The sequence below is a fragment of the Homarus americanus genome, unplaced genomic scaffold (assembly GCF_018991925.1).
Source record: "Homarus americanus isolate GMGI-L3 unplaced genomic scaffold, GMGI_Hamer_2.0 scaffold31037, whole genome shotgun sequence".
NCBI classification, from domain to species: Eukaryota; Metazoa; Arthropoda; class Malacostraca; order Decapoda; family Nephropidae; genus Homarus; species Homarus americanus.
In genome coordinates this window covers 9,226,015-9,243,241 of record NW_024722227.1, presented here as the reverse complement: position 1 = coordinate 9,243,241, position 17,227 = coordinate 9,226,015, and the positions used below count along the sequence as shown (strand labels likewise).

The following is a 17,227-nucleotide window of genomic DNA, read 5'->3' as shown; positions in this document are numbered from 1 at the left end:
TGGGAAATAACTAATAGGAAAACTAATTTACTTCACACTCCCACACCTCAGTTGTTTACCTGGCCGCGTGTTGACGTGTCCGCGGCTCTGTCACCAACATTACTATCTCCCAGTACCGACACAACACTCACCCAACTTCCAACATTAATCACAACTGACAACAAGTTCCTTAATAACCACAATATTTTTACTTTGTGAATATATTTAAATAATTTGATAATATAATTATTTCATAATCATCATATAATTGACTTATTTTATTTTACTAATGATATTTTTCCTATATTTATGGTACGGAAAAATGACTATCATAAATAAAATTAATTAGTATAAATATGTATTATGCAATAACACATTATTTACTAACACAACTGCTATGAATAAAATCAACCCTATTGAATTTATTGTCTTTGTCATATCCGTGGTTTGTTTTGCTTCAATATCTTCCCTCTTGGCCTCAGTAGTGTAGGTTTTCAAATACAGTAAACAAATTAAAGATATTGTTATGTCGAGGCATAATTTGGCATTATAATATTTGTAAACTAGGTGTTTTGATTATTTGGCCGGGTCATTTTTCGTTAACCACCCATCACCTTTTTTTTTTCAGATGAAAAAAATATTTTTTCGCTAATTTTCTTGCTTTTTTCGATAATCTGACATTTATCTTTGGGGCAAATCACTTTTTTTTTTAGTTAGGTTAGGTTGGTTGGTTGGTTCCTTTGGTATGCGAATGTTATTTTTGGTGTTCTACTTAAAACTGACCTTCCTTTTTTGTGCAAAATAGCATTTAAAAAAGAAAAAAACTTATTGTCGGGTGTATCTACAGGTCCCCAAACTGTAGCTTACTAAATGAAAGGAACTTTGAGCCTTAATAGACTGTAGTGGATTTCTCCCCTACAAACGCTGTTCGTTGCTGCTTAGCCGACCCCACGAATTCCCCAGTGTATGCCTCGTGGTCTAGGTCAACCAGCGCCGCCATACGTCATGGAGCGGGGCTCAACTACTAAGCCACGCCTACCCCCCGCTATTTAAGACCTGACCTCGTGGTGACCTGTCTCTTTCTACCTACACCAACCAGCCAACAACACCTCCTCCTCCTCCGCCTGCCTGGTGGTCCTCGCTCCCGCCGGCGAGCATGGCGACCCACAAGCTGGTCCTCCTCTGAGCATCCTCACCAACCAGCTCTCTCTACATCACGCTTGTAACCATGCTGCCTTCCCAGCACCAAGCTGCATTGTACATCCAATACAACATGTATATAGAGAGCACATTGTGAGTTTCCTTTCTCCATCCCATCCTGAGTGTGAACCAAACATCCCAAAAACCCCACAAATGGTGACCCCCGGAGATTCGCACTAATACAGGCTGGAGGAGAAACAGATCACGCTCCCAGTCTTCAAGCAACATGGAAGACTGGCTTATCCACCCAGAGGCAGCTCTCATCGGCTCTACAGCTACTGTCTCTACACCCCAGGTTAGACACCCTAGAGCAGCTGTGCTACTTTAAGCAGACAGTCGCTCCTCTTCCGACCCCAGCACACCCGTCCTGCCTCAGACGCCAACCTTGGCCCAGCAATAACCCCTGACGCGGCCCCTGTTCCTGAGTGCGGACCCACACACCCTTCTTTTCTCCCTCAGGTACTCCCTGCTAATGTCCTGCACCCTGCTGCTGTCGTGGACCCAGCTGCTGTCACGAGCCCTCATCCGCTTCTGCTGACGCAGCCCCTGCTCCTGACCCAGGCCCATACACCCCAGCAGGCGCATCTGACGACTCTGTACCTGCCGCAAGGGAAGCACAACATTCATCGCCTCCACACACCCTTTTTCTCCCTCTTTACTCCCACAGATATTGTGTATCTAGACAGTTGTGTCCAGCGACCGGCTCATCCACGCCATCGCCGTTGTCTCACATGAGGCAAACACCGTCCGTTCTGCCTCACATGTGCTATGCAACCCTGCAGACAACAAGTCTCCTACACCGCCTGGAGGGAAGGGGGAGTATTGTAGTGGATTTCTCCCCTACAAACGCTGTTTGTTGCTGAGTAGCCGACCCCACCAATTCCCCAGTGTATGCCTCGTGGTCTAGGTCAACCAGCGCTGCCATACAGCACGGAGCGGGGGTCAACTACTAAGCCACGCCTACCCCCCCGCTATTTAAGACCTGACCTCGTGGTGACCTGTCTCTTTCTACCTCCACCAACCAGCCAACAACACCTCCTCCTCCTCCGCCTGCCTGGTGGTCCTCGCTCCCGCCGGCGAGCATGGCACCCACAGGCTGGTCCTCCTCTGAGCATCCTCACCAATCAGCTCTCTCTACATCACGCTTGTAACCATGCTGCCTTCCCAGCACCAAGCTGCATTGTACATCCAATACAACATGTATATAGAGAGCACATTGTGAGTTTCCTTTCGCCATCCCATCCTGAGTGTGAACCAAACATCTAGAACCCCACAATCCGTCTCCTCCGGTGTCCAGTCGGCGTCTGCGTACGATCGCCGACCTGGTCTCGACCTTCAACCTCCAGCTCAGGATCAGAGCGTTTCACACCTTACGCTTAAGCCGCTGTGATTGGCCCTCTCGCTACGCTCACCCCAAATCCTGATCCTCGTAAACTGTATAAATACGGCCATGCCTGCTCCCTTTATTCTTCCCCTGAACCTCCTTCCCCCCTGTCACTAGCATTTCATGTTCAGGGAGACCATTCTACACTCGGCTACCGGACCAGCAACATCTCTCACAGCTCCTCCTCGCCCTACAGGACCTCTGAGCAAGCTTCTCCACCTAGTCACTCCTAAGCACTGCGCTGTACAACAATATATATATACAGAAAGCGCATTGTGAGTTTCTCTTCTACCTCATTCCTGAGTGTGAGATATCTAAATGTACGTACGTTTGTGTGCCCATACTAAGATAATTGACAACTGGCCACATACGGTACGCTACAATACACCTCAACTAGGTACCCCCTTGTCCGTCTGTAGTATAAGCTAGGCAAGTTCAGGCGCTCCAATCTCTCAGGGTAGTTGAGGTGCCGAAGTGCAGGCACCAGTCTGGTGGCCCTCCTTTGAACATTTTCAACCAACTGACAGTCCCTAGCATATCTCGGGGACCAGATGGGGTGACAGTACTCCAGATGGGGAAGCAGTTCACTCCTGAAGATCGTTACAAGGGACGGACCGTCTAGATATCTGAACGACCTTCTTATAAGACCCAATAATTTATTTGCCTGATTTACCTTCTTCTCACAATGGCCCGAGAACTTCAGCTCATTGTCCAACACGGTCTGACTAATTACCCAAATGTAGCCGCAATGAAGTCAAATGATGGTCCTACATGAATAAATCGGACTGCTAATCACTTCTCGACTAGTATTTGGTGTCACAAAGTCACAAAAAATTGATAAACTTAATTTAATCTGAGTTGTGTTGTGTTAGGTTAGGTTAGGTACATGCACTTGATCTATTAACTCAAATTAAATTACGTTTTCCAATTTTTTTTTACTTTGTGACACCAAATACTAGTCAAGTGATTGGTAACCCGATTTATTCATGTAGGACCATTATTTACATTTGGGTAATTAGTCGGACCCTTATATTAATCATAAGTACAAATAAATCTTAGTTAAAAAACATTCTTAATTTACAAATTATGTCACTGTTTGTTACGGAGTGAATATAATATGATGGGTAAGACAAGTGGCAGCTCCCGTTACCTGTGAGTCAGCTGAGTGAACTGTCAATAGTGTTTGGGAGGCTGGTGGCTGCCTGCCGTACTCTCTTGTCTGTGTGTGTTAGTTCATACCCTACCACATGGACAACTTACGTAAGTATACTGTGAAGGCTTTAACATAAGAAGATAAGCCACTTGGTGTCCATAAATTTTAGTTACATAATTTACATAATGACATTTTGTTTTCTGCCGGATAATTGTGTTGGGGTTATAAGAGTGTGTTAGTATTATTCGTAAGTCTGTCGATTCTGGAAGATTGAAGTAAGAGAAGTTCAATATCACAAACTATGGTGATTTAATATTAGACTGGATCTTGGCTTGGTATTATTTAGTTTCAGTCAGCGGGGGAATCTTAGAAATTAAGGTAAATTTTTCTTGTAGCAAGTTAAAAATATATTTTTCTAGTGTATTTGTGTGTGCTGAGACCGAATATGACCTTCCTTTTTGGCGGAAATTAGCCGGGTTTTTTTTTTCGTTTGACGTTTTCCGAGAAAAAAAAGTGCCTAAGCGACTAACAAATACACAATAAAACACTAGAAAAAACAATAACCAAACCTAACCTAACCTGACCTAATTTAACTGACTCTCACCATATGATGGAATCGCCTATTTCTTACCCTATTGGCCTGGTTCTTGTTCGTCATTGCATTCTGGGATTCTTACCAAACGCCACATATGTTGGTCTTTGCGATATTTATATTCCGTCTTGTTCGTAGTACACTTTACTGAGGTTGGAAGAACACCATGCGATTGAAAAAATGCTATAGTTTCTACGTTTTTCTAAAAACTCGCAATCAGCTCCATATACTTTAAGTGACATCCATCGCAGACTTCCATGGTCGGAACTGAACTTGAATTTCAAAATATGAGAGACCCAAAATAAAACTCGATTTTGATTGGGCCAAATATACTCTGAATTAGCAAAAACGCTTTTAATTGGCTGCGTGACGTGTACGGGTACGCATGCGCGTCATGATTTATGAAGGAGACGCGAGAGACACACAGTGTTAGGTGAGAGGCAGACGATAATGGCGGGAAATAATGGAAGAAAATATAAATTTATTTGGAAAAGCTATCTCCGTTATTATACATTTCCGCCAGTAATGTAATAGATGAAAATTATCTTATAATTAGACGTCTTATTCGAATATGATAATAGATTAGTGGTAGGAATGAACGGAGCTACAAGAAAATAATACTGAAATTTAGGTATTATTGTTTCGATCATCCAGCAATTTCTAGGATTTTAAGTTTTGGATTCAATAGTTTAGACAACTCAAAGACAATTTTCGGTAATTAATGATGACTGACCCGCTGCCGATTTTTCATTGAAAATGATTATAAAAATGCTGCTATTTCACTTGTGGTTTATAGTGGACACTGTCATAGTTTGTGCAAATGTGTTAAAACCAGGTCCTTTCTAAACTAAATTGGTCATATTTCTCTTATGCACCCCCCCCCCACCCATCAATCTTAAAAAAAACATTTCTCGAGTAGATCACATAAATAAAATACCAACAAAGCAAAACCTAACCTGACCTGACCTAACACTTTTTTTTTGACGAAACTCTGCAATTGATGCAAAATAATCTTTATCACAATGTCGGCACAGCTCTTTCCGCCTGTTCAGCCATATCTGGTTATTCTAGTACATGTACTGAAAAATAAAATCTCCTCTCCCGACGCACCCAACCATTGTTTATTGGCCAAGACAAAAAAACTCTTGCCCAATTATAAGTTTTCCTATCGCTGTAACCAGTAACCCCCCACACACACACACACATGCGCTGTAGACGCTTAAGAAGTCAACACGGAGGTAAGGAGCACTGCGTGATGGGTGGTCAGACCTTCTCTGAGACATAAACAACAAATGGCGACAGTTGTGACTGACCAAATCTAACTATATTGAAAAATTAATATCTCGGTTATCCTTAATTTCCGGCTGAAATATCATTGAAGAAAATGGTCTTAGAATTGTCTAAACATTACGGAAAACATGTTCATAATAGCGAGAGAAAGACCGGTGCATTGTTGAAATTTCACCATTAAATTTAACCTAACCTTAATTGATATGAAAAGCAAGCAACAGAAGCGTTTTTAGAAGACCTCACCAACCTAACCAAACAAACGTACCTAACTTCCTAGCCAGGGTGTGGACCCAGTCGGCATATTAAACAGAAGGAACGTACTACGATGTGTAATTTTTTGTTTTTGTGGACGTGAGAGCAGCCATCCATACTGAATGGTTCTTAAGCATACACTGATCATCAGTGTCAATATCATTGGCTGTTTACATCCTGGGATGAGACGTCACCGCCACATTACCACCGAGAAGATAAAGTATTGTGAGCCTAGGCGCCTAATTATCTACATAACGAAGCATTTGCACAAGAAATGATTATCATATCAGAAGTCACTGATGAAAATATAGAAAGAAAATAAACAGTAAAACAAATAACTCGCCTGTGGGTCAGTCGTCAATATTAACCCACTTTTCTTCTATAGCGTTTCTAATGCTCATGATTACTTTTAGAGAAAATCACAAATTTTTTTTGGAAAATCATTATACTTTTTCTAAATTCTTGATGTTATCACCGTCCCAGAGAGCTCCTGTGTGTTTGTGTGTTGGTTAGTATGCTGCATGTGCTAAAGTCTGGCACATGCGCAATTGTTCTTTGGAAGAATCTCGAACGTTAATTGGTGGGTATGACTTTGGATCAACCAATCACAACTCGGTATAGGCCTCCCGCCGCGACCCCCTTGAATTTGAATTTATTTCCAAGGTGTCTCCCCTGTGCAATGGCTATGTTGCTGATTACAGTACTTCCAAGCCATTGCGAGATTTCATGTTGAATGTTAAGGTAAGGAAGGTGAAGCTTTGAAATTTCTCCATGAACACTGTGTTTTGCCAACTGAGGTTACTTGCACGATCTGTAACCAGCCCTGTAGCTATAAAGCTGACGAACAGCGGCCAGTAAGACCTGTGGATGACGGGGAGGATGACACCGATGAACCCCTAACTCCGAGTCTTCTGAGTCTAATTAAGTAAGCATTACTGATTCCAAAACTTAAAATCCTAAAAATAGCTGGCTAACCGAAATGATAATTTTTCCTATAAGTTGGGTGTGATTAGCCATAGAAATGAAGGCCAAATTCGTTCAAAATACAACAAGAAACATCAGAAAAACATAATTTCAACTTAAAACAACTTAAAACATATGAAGATTTTCCTCTTTTTCAATTTTCTCTGAAAGTAATCGTGAGGAGAAGAAATGCCATAGAAGAAAGGTGTCTTAGAATTGTCTAAACTACTGATTCCAAAACTTAAAATCTTAAAAATCGTCGGATGACCGAAAATATAATTTTACCCAAATTTAACCCCAATTGGAAAGGGGGTATTTGAAGGACAACCCCTTCCAGTTAGGTTAAATATAGTTTGTGGGTTCTGTGACTAGGTTAGGTTAGGTTCTGCCAGGTTGGATATCGAAATACAGGGATGACCAAAACTAAAATTTTTACCCTTGGCTTTAGTTCTCAAATTTATTTTACTAGATAACTGGCCACGGTATGATACATAACCTGGGAGTAAGATTTGTAGTTGATTTTGGGGGAATTCATAACATATACAATTAAATGCACAATGGGTACAGGTAATTCACAGGGTTTTTATTATTTTAGTCAGTTCATTTCAGACAAGAACTGGGAAATCTAGCCCTCTTATTTTTTGTTGAGTTAGGTTAGGTTCTGTTGGACAGTTTGGTTCATGTTGTATGTAGACATAAATAACTTTGAGTTAAGTTGTAGCCAACTCAGAATTTGCTTGTACAGCTGTAGTTAATACAGTACCATCTTGTATTTTCATCCTGTGTTTTATATGAGACAAGACCTGAGATGACGCATAAGTGGTGTCTTATTTTAACTTATGGGAAGTAAATCTTGATTTGATACAGTGTGTTTTGGTTTGAGATTATGGTAAAGGTAGAGGAAATGGTTATCACTGAAGGAACTTATGGAATTGCACCAAAATTTCTAGTGATGTTAATTGCATGGTAGTAAGAAAATCGATACGATAATGCACCAAACCAAACCTACCTAGCCTTACCTAACCCACCGACATAAAAGCTGTCTAGCCAATACCTCCTCAGACCCCCTAGTGGCAGAAGGAACTACTGTAACCTTAATACTGTAGTGAAGTCACATGTTACACTGAAACAAATGATGTCAGTTGAATGTCATTTCCCTGCCTCATTTTGGACACTTGTACCTCCTTCCAAGAAGTCCATGATTACATACTTAAGTTTGTAACACAGTCTTCATCCTTAACAAGCACAGGTGGTTTGTGATAACTTATGGATTTTCTAGTAGACAATGCCATAATTACATTCATGAGGCCCAATACACTGCCCTGTGGCACCCCGCTTTTGACGGGTACACAAGACAATTTCATGCCACTAATCACCACACACTGCTTGTGATTATAGAGAAAGTCTCTGATCCATGCTAGGACACTTCCCCGAATTCCGTACTCTTCCAGTTTAATTTTCAGCCTTTCATGGGGTACGCTGTTGAAAGCCTTGGCAAAATCTAGGTATCTATTGTTGATATTTCCACCCAGTTCCAGTATTCAGGTCCAAACATCCAGTACGTTGAGCAATTGTGTTAAGCAGGAGCGTTCCGGCATAAAACCGTGTTGGCAATTTTTTACAAGGTTGTTTGAATTGAATTGAAACAGTTTATTTAGTCAGAAAAACACAGATACAGAGTGGATAATAATAACAATATTAACATGGCTGAGCCAGTTGAGAATCTGAGCTCTCTTTTAGGCACCTGATATATACTATACATTTATCTCAAGGAAGTATTATGTAACATTTAGTATCATCTGGAAAAGTACAATAGCATGGTGGTAATAAGATCATCTCATAATGTTACCATGGTTATCACTTCAGTATTATATATTTTATTTATTTAATATTTTTTTATTTATATTAAAAGTACAGTGACCCCTCGTTTAACGAACACCTCGGTTAACGTAATTTCGATTAACGAACTGCCTTCCATAAGGATCTTCAATTCGGTTAACGAAAAAAAATTCGGTTAACGAAGTTCTTACGAACCGACCTCAACATGTTTTCGCTTGCACTGACCGGGCAACCAGCTTTAGTATCAGTCCGCCAATACATTAATCGGTTCTAGGGCTTAAATTCCTTACTATTTTAGTAAATATCAAGAAGTTTATACTATTCAATAATTTTAAAAGTTTAATATTCAATTTTTTTGTCATTTTAACAATTATTGAACATAATTGAAGGTAAAGTGACTAGTTTAATGCACGGCATCCAGCCTCTTAACACAGCAAACGGGAGTTAGTCTCTCTCTGTTTTCACTGGAGGTAACATCTTGCTTGAGACTCTCTTCAACTCTTTTTTTCTGTGTTTCCAAGCAAATTATTGGTCATTTTGAAATATATTTTACATATTGACAATATATAATGCAGTGCAGTGTTGATTTAAAGAAAATAATCTTGAATTACACCAGAGAGCTAAAATTTTATGGGTGAAATGGCGCCATGGGGTGACTTCTCTTCCACCCCAATGCCTTCTCTTCTTCCTTCTCCTTCACCCCCATTCTAAATCCCATCATCATCATCATCCAGGAGCCTTCTACATACACACCTCAAAGTAAGTGAACTTTTCTACCATTTTTGTTGAATTTAGGAAATTTTCGTTGAGCTGGAACCAATTACCCAAAAACCCATTGAAACAATGGTTTCGGTTAACGAACGACCTTCTGGAACGGATTGAGTTCGTTAACGGAGGGGTTACTGTACTGTATATACATAAATTACAGTGGAATTGAAAAACATATGTATAATGGGGGAGCAATACTACATGGGTTGTACAGTAATAAGGTTGAACAAGAGAACAGAGCTGTCAGGATTATGTCTAGTTGGCAAATATGTTTATTGCAATGGTAATTTCTTATCTATTTACATGATAATTTCCGATAAATCGGTTTTGATGGTACAATAAAAAGCAGGTACAGTACTGTAAATATAGTAGGTGTTACAAGAAATATTAATACTTAGACAATAGATATTTTTAAGGTATGATTTAAAGGAAGGGAGTGTAGACTTTGCTCGGACGGGTGGGGGTAAGTTGTTCCACACCGTCACACCGTGATATTTTATGGAGGTCTGGGGAGTGCATGGGGGGTGGTCTTAGTAGCTCTGGGTGCCTTAAGTTGTATCTCTGATTATTCCAGAACTGGAAATAATTATTATCAAGCAAGTGATTGATAGATTTGTAAACAAAGAGGGCACAACAGAAGGTGTTAATATCTTCGAATTTTAAAATTTTCATTTAGCAAATTTTCCGTTAGTGTTTTTTTCAAGTAGGTCATTGTGTGGACAACTATCTTTTGTGCTGTAACCAGGGATTGTGTTTTTGAAGAGCCAGAGGCCCCCCCATAGTGTGTGAAAGTGTATCAGGTGTTGGTAAACAAGATCATGATAGATTTTTTCATTGCTGTGAGAGTGAGTGACTGTCGAGTGTGATACATGATACCGCACTGTTTATTGACTTTACTGTGAATGGCTTGTATGTGGTTTCTCCAGTTAAGTTTCTCATCAACAATAACTCCAAGGAATTTAGTATTTGTTCGCATTTGAGGACTGTATTACCAAGGTACAGGGGGTCCAAGTCTAGGGGTAAATTTTTCCTTCTTGTGAAAGATCGTGTTGTGGGTTTTCTCAAGGTTTAAGGTCAGTTTATTATGTATTACCCAGATCCTGACTTTAGGCAATTCATTGTTCATAGTTCTCATCAAGGAATGGAGGTCTTGAATTGCTGGCATATAGATTACTATCGTCTGCAAATAAGTTGTATTTTATGAGTGTGCTGGCGTGGACTATGTTATTTATGTACACCAAAAACAGTACTGGACCGAGAATGGAACCTTGGGGGACGCCATACAAGATTGGCGAGGAGTCGGATTGGTGATTATTATAGCAGACATACTGTATCCTGTTGGACAGATATGAGGTAAACCAATTGTGGGACAGGCCCCTAACGTCGTAATGTTCAAGCTTTGAAAGGAGGATGGTATGGTCGACAGTATTGAAGGCTTTAGAGAGGTCCAAGAATACATAGACTGTGAGCTGACTGTCATCAAAGGTATTTAAGATGTCATTAGTAAAGGATAGCAGAGCACTCTCAGTTGACCTTCTATCTCGAAATCCAAACTGGGAGTATGTAAAGATGTTATTGGCATTGCAGAAGGAATTTAGTCTACTACATGCTAGCGTTTCCAGTATCTTACTCAAGGCTGGGAGGACTGATACGGGGCGGTAATTCTTGAAGAGGCCTTTGTCCCCAGATTTTGTATATGCTGGGTGAACTTTAGCAACTTTCAGTTTATCCGGAAAGACACCACTAGTGAAGGAGGAGTTACAGATGTGTAGGAGAACAGGTAGTCATAAGTGAGCTACTTTCTTACGACGGGGTTAGGGACCCAAATCCAGGTCGTAAGTCTGAATGGTCATAAGTCCGACATAGATATATATAAAAAAAAAAAAAAAATCTACAATGAAATACAGTACAGTAAAAGTAATAAATAATGAGGAATGGATACAGTACAGTGAAAGTAATAAATAATGAGGAATGGATACAGTGTGACTGAGCACTTACCTTTAATGTAGTCAGCTGAATGCACATGGGGCCCCCATAATTTTCTAATTATACATGGAGACTACATTAACTGGAAACGTTTTGGTATAGAAAATGCGTGTGTCATTTGGAGAGAGAGAGAAAAAAAAAAACTGAAAAAAAAAAAGGTCACAACTGCGGCGGTCGTAAGTCGAAGCAGTTGTAAGTCGGGGTCTAGTTGTATTGTCTTTGCTTGCTGCTGCATCTTTGGACATTTTTATGATGGCCAGTAATTCATCTGCTGTGACAGGGGATAAGAACAGCTCATTTTGCTGCCTGTTTTGCAGGTAGACTCTAAATTCCTCATGGTGATCAGGGAAGCTCTCTGCAAGATTTTTGCCAACATTAATAAAATATTCATTCAAGTGGTTGGCAATGAGGGAGGGTTCCGTAACAACTGAATCATTTATCATAAAAGCTGAGTGGGGGGCTGAAGGCTGACTGTTCCTGTTCTGAATAGAATTTATGACATTCCAGTTTTCTTACCGTCGCCTGATGCTGACTGGAGCTTATTTGTATAATAGCTACGTCTGGTATTTCTAACTGCTTGAGTTACTCTATTTCTGATACTTCGGTAAGCATCACCGAAAGTTGTGGGTCTTTTTGAAAATTTCCTTTGGAGTTTGTGTTTTTCTTTTATCATTATCTTAATTTTGCTTGTGATATAGTGTTTGGAAATGGATACAGTTTTCACTGACTTAGTCTTGAGCGGGAAGCATTTATCAAAGCAAGCATTGAAGATGCAAGAGAAGTTGCAGCAGTTCACGTTAGGGTTGTCGGAGGCATAGACAAGATCCCAGTTTGCATTTATTAGGTTGTTTTCAAAAAGGAGCATGTTGTCGGTGCAGTAGTAGATGTTCCATCGCAGCATCTCTGATAATACTCTCAAGTACTTTACAATTATGCTGGTCAGGCTCACCGGTCTATAGTTGTTCGTGGAGTGATGATCGCCCTTCTTGAAGATAGGACTCACATAAGTCATTTTCTAATCACTGGGGACCTTTTGCTCATCCGGCATTTACAGAATAGGATCTTCATGGGCTCAGCAAGCTCGTTGTACAGCTCTTTTAGCACTCTGGGATGCACAATGTCAGGGCCGGGACTCTTATGAACCTTTAGCTTTGACAATTTATTTCTTATAAGCTCTTCTGAGACCACAATGTGAGTCTGAGCTGTGTCAAACTGTCTGTCCTCAAATGAAGGAAGTTTGTTTGTATCCTTCCTTGTGAACACCGAAGAAAATAAACTATTCAATGCCTCCGCTTTGTCTTGGTCAGAATCTGCGTAACTACCGTCTTCAAGCCTCAGGTCTGATACTCCTCCTCACATTTTTAATTTTGACTTTGCATAGCTGCAAAACGCCTTTGGGTTTAACTTGACCTTGTTTGCAGTCAGCCTCTGGAACTCTTTTTCAGCCCTTCTACACTCTGGCTTTGCTTGGTTCCTGGCTCTTGCATACATCCTCCTGTCCTGCTCATCACTTGTCCTAACACCACAATTCTATGAACTAAGCATGTCTTTTAATTTCCTTGTCATACTTGGTTATACTGTACAGCCAATGTCATGGATATTCATGAAACAAATATCATTAGTTCCTTGTAATTAGGCTCTGCCACGCTTAATTACTTAAAATACAGGTTAATGCTTATCAACTACACAAGGGTCCTTAGGGCAAATAAGGCTCCCACTATGATTTAGACCCAGGACGGGGGGGGGCCTATGTCCTCCACTTCGTCCTTTGTTTGCCACGCTCCAGGTGGGAGAGGTAGCGTTCTCCCTTCTCATAGCAGTGCTACATGGCCTCTGATGCCTACCGTAGTGCAGTGGATTAATTTCCGTTTTTCCCTGTAATTAGGGCAGGTGAAGGTGACACACATTGTAACAAGCATTACAGAAAATGTGAATATTGTTGGGCATTATCATGAGTGTGGTGTGAAATGGTTTACGTGAGAATCTGTTTTGGTGACTGGTTGCACGAAGCAAGAATGAGTAAATATTAGCTCACAGTCAGTGTAAATGCCCTAGTTAAGGGAATGATTGAAACCCGTCTTTTGACGCATTCAATATTTATTGATGTGGACAAAACCTGCAGACAACAAGGCGTTCATTAGTATTACATGGTGATCTATCTGATACATATAATTAGTTAGTCTCATACAATTTATCTTAATTATAATTGATTATTGAGCATAATGACATGATACAAAGTTCATAACTATTAATCTTAGCTACAGGTCATTCTGCGTTGTCTTATTGCTCCAGATAAGGCAGGAACGAGTATGCATAATTAGTCCACAATATTTCAGTACTGAGGGGTAATGTCATCACTTTGGCTGTACTTACAAGTGCGGGTCAATGCGAACCTGTATGGTGTTCCAAGGGAAGATAGTACTGTACTGTGTTAATTGTTCCAGTACAAAAAACTCGGCCAGGATTGGGAGTTCTTGTTCACCACTGCTAGCAGAGTGCTGATCCTCACAGCATCACTTGAGGGGGCAGTCTCCTAGAGTCCAGGCGGCTTTTAAACCATATATTTAGCAGAATCAGGACCTCTTCTCCGTAAACACCGCCCACCCCCTAATCTTTGTTCGGGTAAGGTAGCAAAACGTCAGCACTGACACCAGTGCTGACGCCAGCGGTGATACCACTCCTGGCGATGCCAGCACTTACGCCAGTGGCGATGACACTTCCGTTGGTAAACACCGCCCCCCCCTCCCCCCCCAGCCGCCGCCACATCTGTCGAGGTAACAGGTTGCGTGGTGGGGGGGGGCATCACTGGAGAGGGCGATCTGTGTCATGAGAGCCACGCCACCCTCTCAGCGCTCACGTCAGTGGTGATGACACTCCTGGTGGTAAACACCGCCCCAGCCGCCACATCTGGTGTGGTAACAGGCCGCGTGGTGGTGGGGGGGGGCACTTGGTCGCAGGCTGAGATCTAATGTTTTTGTTCAGGTAAGGCAGCAAACGTCAGCACTGACACCAATGATAATAAGTCAGCGGCGATAACAGCCAGCATTAGTGAATCATGGTATTAAGCTAGAGTTTAATATATTGTATGCTTCTAAATAATAAGAAGTCCTGTCTTACAAGCCACACAATTCCTCTCGTCCACCTCCACTCGTACCCTCTTCACCCTCCCTAGTCTGTCACCCTCGTCTCACACCTGCCCCCGGTCCCCCACTCCATGTCACGAGCGAATGCTTCAGACGCAGGTTCATACTCCTTTGGTTCACTACTGTTGGAGACGAGAATTGACAACGCTAACTGTAGCAGGTGGAAGTGTGGGGGGCTGTATATATGTAGGACTGAAAGGGTAAATGGGGTTTGGGATTTTGTTTATAGCACTTTTGTTACTTGATCGTGATTGTAAGTAATGAGTGGTGTAAGAGCTGTGAAAAATTACTTGTAGTCTACTGTACAGTATATACATTACAGTACTTAGAAATGGCAAGTAGGCCATGGCCCCACTCCACAAGCACTTCAGCTAACTAACTGATAGAAACCATTTCTTTGGACCTAGGGACGTGCTGGGGTTATGGGGTATACAGTATTCTTTTATATGCAGTATTATGAAGAAAAAAATACCGGTATTAGTTTGATTTTAGCAGAAACCAACCGTTGAGTATGGTACTGTACTGCCAAATTTAAGTACATACTGTATACTCGCAACAAAAAGTATCGGTGCATACTGTAGTGTGAACAATTTGAGACCAGTGACTATAGGTATTGGGAAAGGCGAGTTGTTCCAGCCGTATGTTGGCAGCCTTGATTGTCAGCCATATAGCAATACCTAGTGGAGGGTGGGGGGGGGAGGTTATAAGGATACACCTACCAACCTTCCCGACATATCACAGTGTATACGTATCGTTTCAGAACTCGTCGATCTCACCCTGCACCGATACTTTTTGGTGCGAGTGTACAGTACAGTGACCCCTCCGTTAACGAACTCAATCCGTTCCAAAAGGTCGTTCGTTAACCGAAAAGTTCGCTAACCGAAACCATTGTTTCAATGGGTTTTTGGGTAATTGGTTCCAGCTCACCGAAAATTTCCTAAATTCAACAAAAATGGTAGAAAAGTTCACTTACTTTGAGGTGTGTATGTAGAAGGCTCCTGGATGAGGATGATGATGATGGGAATTAGAATGGGGGTGGAGGAGAAGGAAGAAGAGAAGGCATTGGGGTGGAAGAAGTCACCCCATGGCGCCATTTCACCCATAAAATTTTAGCTCTCTTGGTGTAATTCAAGATTATTTTCTTTAAATCAACACTGCACTGCATTATATATTGTCAATATGTAAAATATATTTCAAAATGACCAATAATTTGCTTGGAAACACAGAAAAAAAGCGTTTAGTTGAAGAGAGTCTCAAGCAAGATGTTACCTCCAGTGAAAACAGAGAGAGACTAACTCCTGTTTGCTGTGTTAAGAGGCTGGATGCCGCGCATTAAACTAGTCACTTTACCTTCAATTATGTTCAATAATTGTTAAAATGACAAAAAAATTGAATATTAAACTTTTAAAATTATTGAATAGTATAAACTTCTTGATATTTACTAAAATAGTAAGGAATTTAAGCCCTAGAACCGATTAATGTATTGGCGGACTGATACTAAAGCTGGTTGCCCGGTCAGTGCAAGCGAAAACATGTTGAGGTCGGTTCGTAAGAACTTCGTTAACCGAATTTTTTTTCGTTAACCGAATTGAAAATCCTTATGGAAGGCAGTTCGTTAATCGAAATTACGTTAACCGAGGTGTTCGTTAAACGAGGGGTCACTGTACTGCTAAGTGGTTTAATTTGGCTTTATCAGACATAGCTCAATGATTGCTTTTGTCAGTTCAGCATAGCTGGGAATGCTATACAGATGCCATAGCTACTTCACTCCTGAGCAGTTGCTTCAAGTATATAAGGGATTCATTTGTCCTAACTTGGTGTACTGCTCTCATATCTGGGGTGGCTCTTCTTCTGTCCAACTGTTAGATAGGGTGGAATCAAAGGCATTTCGTCTTATTAACTCTTCCTTTAGTTGATAATCTCTCTTCCCTTTCTCTTCGCCACAATGTTGCTTCACTCTCTCTTTTACAGGTACTTTAACGGGCAATGTTCGGTGGATTTGGCATCCTGTGTACGGCCGGCAAGGCCGTGGACTCGTAACACTCATCTTGCCCGCGGTGCCCACAGTTTCTCTGTGGATGTTGGTCACACTAGAATAACCCGTTATAGTACACCCTTCTCTCCTCACACAGCCAAACTGTGGAATGCTCTGCCTTCTTCTGTGTTTCCATACTCATACAATCTGTCTCACTTTAAGAAGCTGGTTTTCCAGCATCTTCGTGGTGTAGATTAATATACTGTAGTTGTTTTCTCTTCTATTTTTAATTTCTTTTTACTCTTATTTTTTTTTACCCCCTTAGGCCCCGTTGTGGGTTGATGACCTGTGCCTGGGTGGTCTGTTCCTTGTAAAAAAAAGAAAAAGAACAAAACTGTATAATTTCTCGGACTTCCCTGTGTGTCAGAACATAGTTGTAAAGTGTACCGCACTGTCCTTATGAAAAAGGTTGGACCCTTTTATGTGATACTCTGATAAAAAGTTCTTGCTCGCCAGATTCATCCAAGTTTCGGTGATTGCTATGACGTCTACATTCTCAGTACATACAACCGCTCTCAGCAAGTCTGTTTTATTTTTAAAGCTCCTACTGTTTGTATAGTATACATTTAAACCTACCCTTCCCTGGTCCTGTTTTATCCCTTGTCCTGAGTAACCAATTTTACTCCCCAGGACCTGCTTGATT

The 17,227-nt window shown here is 41.1% G+C and overlaps 2 protein-coding genes across 4 annotated transcripts in view; one reads left to right on the top strand and one right to left on the bottom strand.

Moving 5' to 3' along the window:
* The window catches only part of LOC121862370 (cysteine--tRNA ligase, cytoplasmic-like), a 55,521-nt gene extending 55,377 nt beyond the window's left edge, over positions 1 to 144 (bottom strand). The window contains exon 1 of one of the 3 annotated variants that reach the window (XM_042360620.1): positions 60 to 144. The gene's annotated coding sequence lies outside the window, so the exon portion shown is untranslated. Of the gene's footprint in view, positions 1 to 31 lie in introns of all 3 variants that reach the window. The other 2 variants (XM_042360621.1, XM_042360624.1) reach the window with 2 other exon arrangements.
* A 3,537-nt stretch (positions 145 to 3,681) lies between these two features.
* Positions 3,682 to 17,227, top strand: part of LOC121862368 (3-hydroxy-3-methylglutaryl-coenzyme A reductase-like) — a 129,256-nt gene continuing 115,710 nt past the window's right edge. The window contains exon 1 of the mRNA XM_042360617.1: positions 3,682 to 3,823. Within this exon, the coding sequence (XP_042216551.1) occupies positions 3,811 to 3,823 (13 nt within the window). The 5' untranslated portion in view covers positions 3,682 to 3,810. The remainder of the gene's footprint in view (positions 3,824 to 17,227) is intronic.